Below are 7208 nucleotides of genomic sequence, written 5' to 3' on the forward strand. Positions count from 1 at the left end.
GATAGTCTGGGCAACCTCCTCGACCGTTACCCAGACTTAGAAGTTTCCCGACAACTGTTTAGCGGAGGGGCAAGCCGGGCAGTATTTCCTCCAATATCCATGGTGTCCACAATAGAAGCACAGCTTGAGATCTCGGCGTCTTCTCCTCTCCTTCTCATCCGGACTGATGGCTCCAACTTCCATCCGTTCCATAGCTGGCAAAGAAGGTGCCCTAGGTAGAGGGGGCGGAATCTCACGCATGGTTCCCCTTCTTTCCCGTAATCTGCGGTCCATACGAACTGCCTCCGTCATCGCATCATCCAAGGTGCTGGGAGGAGGGTGCAGAGCCAATGCGTCTTTCAGGGACTCCGAAAGACCTCTCCAGAATTGGCACCTGAGTGCAGAATCATTCCACCGTACCTCAGTGGACCACTGCGGAAACTCAGAACAATATAGCTCAGCAGTGTGGTTTCCCTGAGTGAGACACATGATCCTGTCCTCAGCCACCCGTACACGGTCTGGTTCGTCATATATCACCCCGAGGGAGTCAAAGAAGAGGTCAACCGAATGCCGTTCCGGGGCCGAAGGGGGTAGGGAAAATGCCCAGGTCAAGGGACCCCCTCTAAGTAACGACATGATGATCCCCACCCGCTGGATCTCATTCCCCGAGGACCGAAGCCGGAGAGTGAAATGAAGCTTGCAACTCTCCCTAAATGTCCGAAATAGGTTTTTCTCCCCCGAGAATTTATCGGGGAGCATCACCGTGGGTTCAAGGGAGGTCAGTTGGACATCAGTGGGACTATGCTGTCCTACGGTTTGTGAGGTAACTGCCACTGAGGTGACCCTCGCAGAAGCAGAAACCTCACTCTGCAGAATGTTGTGTGAAGCTACCAGGGTGCGATGCTCTGCAGCCAAATCCTGCACCAGCTGCGTAAGGTTGGCTACTTGCTCGCACAAAGTACTGAGTGGATCCATTACAGTCTGGTATCCTGCAAAGTTGGATCCCACTACCAAGAATTAAATGGCTTTTTTCTTTTCTTCCTCCCTATGGGAGATAAAGCCTATTGGGGCCGGCTATACTGTAATGCTGCCACCAGGGGGAGCCAGAGCTCTGCAGCAGACGACACTACACAGAGCAATGAGAACCAGGAAGGAAATGCACAGCGTTCTCATGCACTGCCTAATCAGCACAGCTGAGAGGCAGAACTGCAGGGTATGTGAGGAATAGTGAGACAGGCTGGGTCAAACACCGTACGGGCAGAAGCAGGACCGGAGGAGCAAGCAGAAGCGAAGTCAAAGTCAGGCTATGGTCAGTACCGGAGGAAGCAACCGATGGGGAAATAGGAGGGAGGACACAGGACAGGAGGGACGACCAGGGGACAGAACACAGACAAGGGCACAGGGGCACAGGAACAGACAGATCAGGATATCACTCACAGGACCAGCAATCACAGGCAAAGCAGAGCTAAGCTTATAGCCGGCGCTGGTTCACTGGAAGTATCAGCTTTTAAGGCATGCAGGGGCCGGAAGTGAGGCCCGAGAGAAGGCTTCGCCCCCTAGCCATGTGTATAGGGAGGCGAATCATGACACAGGGGCCTAAGATTATCAGTGAAAACCAAGTTTTAGGATTCTATTTTTTTAAAATGACAAAATCTGTTTTATTCTTTTGACAGAAGATTTTGGCATTATACAGAATATAAATGAAGAGCAAGTCATTATCCCAGATAAACCCTCAGCTCTTCACACCCAAGATCCGTCAGCTGATGTGTCTAAACCATCTCCCGATTCACCACAGATTATTCAGCAAAATAAGAGCCACATGAGGGATGGTCAACAACAAAGAGCTCACACAGGGGAGAAGTTGTATTCATGTAATCAATGTGGAAAGTGTTTTACTCAAAAGTCTGCTCTAATTTTACATGAAATAATTCACAAAGGAAACCCATTTTCATGCTCAGAATGTGGAAAATGTTTTAGTTATAAATCACATCTTGTTGTACATCTAAATACTCACATGGGGGAGAAATCATATTCATGTCCAATATGTAAGAAACATTTTATTCAGAACGCAGATTTTTATGACCATATAAAAACTCACAGAAGAGAGAAGTCATTTTCATGTTCAGAATGTGGGAAATGTTTTATTGGAAAATCACAGCTTGATATGCATATAAAAACTCACACGGGGGAAAAGCCATTTTCTTGTTCAGAATGTGGGAAATGTTTTATTGAAAAATCACAGCTTGATATGCATATAAAAACTCACACGGGGGAGAAGCTATTTTCTTGTTCAGAATGTTGGAAATGTTTTATTCAGAAATCACAGCTTAATATGCATATAAAAACTCACACGGGGGAGAAGCCATTTTCTTGTTCAGAATGTGGGAAATGTTTTATTCAGAAATCACAGCTTAATATGCATATAAAAACTCACACTGGGGAGAAGCCATTTTCTTGTTCAGAATGTGGGAAATGTTTTATTGGAAAATCACAGCTTGATAGGCATATAAAATCTCACACGGGGGAGAAGCCATTTTCTTGTTCAGAATGTGGGAAATGTTTTATTCAAAAATCAAAGCTTGATATGCATATAAAAACTCACACGGGGGAAAAGCCATTTTTTTGTTCAGAATGTGGGAAATGTTTTATTGAAAAATCACAGCTTGATATGCATATAAAAACTCACACGGGGGAGAAGCTATTTTCTTGTTCAGAATGTGGGAAATGTTTTATTAAAAAATCAAAGCTTGATATGCATATAAAAACTCACACGGGGGAAAAGCCATTTTCATGTTCAGAATGTGGGAAATGTTTTATTGGAAAATCACAGCTTGATATGCATATAAAAACTCATACGGGGGAGAAGCCATTTTCTTGTTCAGAATGTGGGAAATGTTTTATTCAGAAAAGCGAGCTTAGTAGGCATATAAAAACTCACACTGGGGAGAAGCCATTTTCTTGTTCAGAATGTGGGAAATGTTTTATTGGAAAATCACAGCTTGATATGCATGTTAAAACTCACACTGGGGAGAAGCCATTTTCTTGTCCAGAATGTGGGAAATATTTTATTGGAAAATCACAGCTTGATATGCATATAAAAACTCATACGGGGGAGAAGCCATTTTCATGTTCAGAATGTGGGAAATGTTTTATTAGAAAATCACAGCTTGATATGCATATAAAAAATCACATGGGGGAGAAGCCATTTTCTTGTTCAGAATGTGGGAATTGTTTTATTAGAAAATCACAGCTTGATGGGCATATAAAAACTCACACAGGGGAGAAGCCATATTCTTGTCCAGAATGTGAGAAATGCTTTGTTCACAAATCCGCTTTTGTTAGACACATGACAGTTCACACAAGGTAGAAGACATTTTTTTTTTTTTTTAGAAACTGGTAAATGTTATAGCAGTAAATGAACTCTTAGGCTATGTGTCCACGGTAGAATGTACCTGCGGATTTTTCTGCATGAAAATCCGCGACTTTTGCGGCAAATCCGCACCTTATTTTTGCCGCGGATTTACCGCGGATTTGCTACGGATTTTGATGCGGATTTTTTCTTTTTCCCCCATTCTATACCCAAAATCCGCACCAAAATCCGCAACAATAATTGACATGTTGCAGATTTTTCCGGATCAAAATCCGCGGCAAATCCGCCGCGGAAAAATCCGCAGCATGGACACAGCATTTCCAAAATGCCATTGAAATGGCTTGGAAGTGCCGCTGCTGCAGATTTTCAGGAAATCCGCGGTAAATCCGCGGTAAAATCTGCGCGAAATCCGCAGCATGGGCACATAGCCTTAGGCTGGAAACACATCTATGCGAGTAAAATCGGTCCGACTGGGCTGAAAAAAACTCGTCTGATTTTAGTTCAGATTAGGTCCAAGTGCAACGCAAAGTGCGATGCTTTTTCTGAATAAATTAATGATTTTACTAGCGTGTGTAATGCGTGTGTAATGCGTATTTTTTACTATGTCATCTGCCATTCAGCTCTGCTACATGGCCGCTGACAGCAGACACAGACAGCCATGTAGCAGAGCTGAATGGCAGATGACAGCAGACACAGACAGAGCCGCACGATCAGAATGAACTCGGGTGAACTTCACCCGACTTCATTGTAATGCTGCAGCTCTGTCTGTGCCGCGTCGTGATTAGCGGTCACCTGTGAAGGGCTCACCGGTGACCGCTAATCCCCTGAGTGACTGAAGTTAGCAGCCCTCTCTCATACTCACCGATCCCCGGAGCGGTGCTGCACGGCATTCACACTGCTCCGGCGGCTTTTACGATTTTGAAAAAGCCGGCCGCTCATTAAACAATCTCGTATTCCCTGCTTTCCCCGCCCACGGGCGCCTATGATTGGTTGCAGTGAGACACGCCCCCACGCTGAGTGACAGGTGTCTCACTGCACCCAATCACAGCAGCCGGTGGGCGTGTCTATACTGTGCAGTGAAATAAACAATTAAAAAAAAACGGCGTGCGATTCCCCCCCAATTTTAATACCAGCCAGATAAAGCCATACGGCTGAAGGCTGGTATTCTCAGGATGGGGAGCTCCACGTTATGGGGAGCCCACCAGCCTAACAATATCAGCCAGCAGCCGCCCAGAAGTGCCGCATACACTGTACCCGGTTCTTCCCGATTTGCCCTGGTGCGTTGGCAAATCGGGGTAATAAGGAGTTAATGGCAGCCCATAGCTGCCCCTAAATCCTAGATTAATCATGTCAGGCATCTCCCCGAGATACCTTCCATGATTAATCTGTAAGTTACACTAAATAAACACACACACCTGAAAAAGTCATTTATTAGAAATAAAAAACATAAACAAATTCTCTGATTCACCAATTTAATAAACCCCAAAAAGCCCTCCATGTCCGGCGTAATCCAGGATGGTCCAGCGTCGCTTCCAGTTCTGCTGCATGAAGGTGACCGGGGCTGCAGAAGACACCGCCGCTCCTGTCAGCTCCATGCAGCAACTGAGGTGAGTAGCGCGATCAGCTGAGGTGTCACTGAGGTTACCCGCTGTCACTGGATACAGCGGTGGCCGCGGGTGACCTCAGTGACAGCTCAGCTGATTGATGATCCGGCTGTGCGCGCTGGACCGCATGCATGGAGCGCACATAGATCCATTCGGCACAGAGTTAGAAAATCGAGAGGCATTGAACCACGCATGCATTGAGCCTGTCAAAGATATCTATACATAGCTAGTGCATATTCAGTCAGCTTACAGGCATTTTTCATTTATACTGGTATATATTAATTAATCACGCTTAATGCATAATGATAAATTGTATGAAGTTATATCTTATAGCATCAAATAAATATTGATAATAAATATTAATATACAGCGTGTGTACACACCAATTTTGACGTGATCAGCAGACACCAATATATATACAATTTAAGCACTGAATAAATATAATTTCATTCTCTTTTATTCTTTTTCTCTTCTATTCAATGGTCATCCATGGTCCAAAGTAAAAAAAAGCGAAGTCTTGAGGAAACCTTCTTTACATCATAAAGACAATGAATCATTCTGGGGGCCCAAATTGCAGCAGGACAAAAATATAAATTATCTAGAAATAGAATTGTATATATTAGAAACCTAAAACCAAAACATCTGAAAACATAACCCCCCATAAAAAAAACCTCATCCCGAAAGGTCGTCATAAACAAGGAATAAATGCATTTTGATAACCTATGCTGTGGAAAAGGACATTGTACCCATAATAAACATTCTTTTTTATATACTGAATTGAATGTCCAATAGGACAGTAACCTTAATTTAGTCATTCAGGAAAGACACAAACCCATTACTCTCCTTCAAGCCCTGAGGGGTCATGGAACCAAGGCGATAAATCTATTTGCATTCAACCTTGGCCAATAGATGACCCAAATTGCCCCCTCTTGGGCCCAAGCTTAATGGGGGCTTGAATGAGAGTAATGGGTGTCAGGTTTCCGGGTTTTCCAGTTCTCTTTTGAATGAGCTTGCCCTCAGTTAACATGGAGTTTACTGTTCTGTTGCCCTACTTCCTGTCCAGCTGCTTAAAAGGCCGCCTCTAAGCCTAGTCCAGTGCCTGAGTATACTGCTTGCTGTGTGCTCCTGCTTTGCTGCTTCCAAATCCTGATTGCCTCTGGATCCTCCTGAAAGACTACCGACCGACTCTGGACCATACCCGGTTTCTTCAAGCTGTGCCTGGATTCCGTCTGCCATCTTCGGTCAGCACTCTGCCCGGTTTCCCTCCGGTTCGTAACCACTCTGGACTATCATCCCGTACGGACACTTCTGGACCTTACCACTTGCCCCTTGTGTCCCGGCTGCTGCGCATTTAGGCCTTCCGGGGTGATTGCTGGACAGTCCCTGTATAGGGGTTCGCTCTGGTGGTCTCCCTGGGGGAGTCCGGTGCGTGGTCCCGGGAATTCCCTTCGCTCCGTTTCGGGAAGGTATTTTGTGTGTTTGTTCTACTGTGTTTGTTCCGTTGTGTATCTACCGTGGTTACATATTATAAACATCTTGTACCCAGAACTCGTCTCTGGTTGTCATTGCCCTAACGCTATCGAAATCCTCAGAACATACAATAAGTATTACAATGGGTTTGGGTCTTTCCTATGACTAAATTAAGGTTACTGTCCTATTGGACATTCAATTCAGTATATATATATACAGTTAGGTCCAGAAATATTTGGACAGTGACACAAGTTTTGTTATTTTAGCTGTTTACAAAAACATGTTCAGAAATACAATTATATATATAATATGGGCTGAAAGTGCACACTCCCAGCTGCAATATGAGAGTTTTCACATCCAAATCGGAGAAAGGGTTTAGGAATCATAGCTCTGTAATGCATAGCCTCCTCTTTTTCAAGGGACCAAAAGTAATTGGACAAGTGACTCTAAAAGCTGCAGTTAACTCTGAAGGCATCTCCCTCGTTAACCTGTAATCAATGAAGTAGTTAAAAGGTCTGGGGTTGATTAGAGGTGTGTGGTTTTGCATTTGGAAGCTGTTGCTGTGACCAGACAACATGCGGTCTAAGGAACTCTCAATTGAGGTAAAGCAGAACATCCTGAGGCTGAAATAATCCATCAGAGAGATCGCAGACATGCTTGGAGTAGCAAAATCAACAGTCGGGTACATTCTGAGAAAAAAGGAATTGACTGGTAAGCTTGGGAACTCAAAAAGGCCTGGGCGTCCACGGATGACAACAGTGGTGGATGATCGCCGCATACTTTCT

The 7208-nt window shown here is 44.5% G+C and overlaps 1 protein-coding gene across 3 annotated transcripts in view; it reads left to right on the forward strand.

Annotated features, from left to right (window-relative positions):
- Positions 1 to 5407, forward strand: part of LOC142257712 (uncharacterized) — a 171447-nt gene extending 166040 nt beyond the window's left edge. For 2 of the 3 annotated variants that reach the window (XM_075329855.1, XM_075329865.1), the window contains one exon: positions 1653 to 5407. In XM_075329855.1, coding sequence (XP_075185970.1) covers positions 1653 to 3346 — 1694 coding nt within the window. In that variant the 3' untranslated portion in view covers positions 3347 to 5407. The remainder of the gene's footprint in view (positions 1 to 1652) is intronic. The other variant, XM_075329874.1, reaches the window with a different exon arrangement.
- The last annotated feature ends 1801 nt before the right edge of the window (positions 5408 to 7208 follow it).

The sequence above is a fragment of the Anomaloglossus baeobatrachus genome, chromosome 1 (genome assembly GCF_048569485.1).
Source record: "Anomaloglossus baeobatrachus isolate aAnoBae1 chromosome 1, aAnoBae1.hap1, whole genome shotgun sequence".
In the NCBI taxonomy this organism is placed as follows: domain Eukaryota; kingdom Metazoa; phylum Chordata; class Amphibia; order Anura; family Aromobatidae; genus Anomaloglossus; species Anomaloglossus baeobatrachus.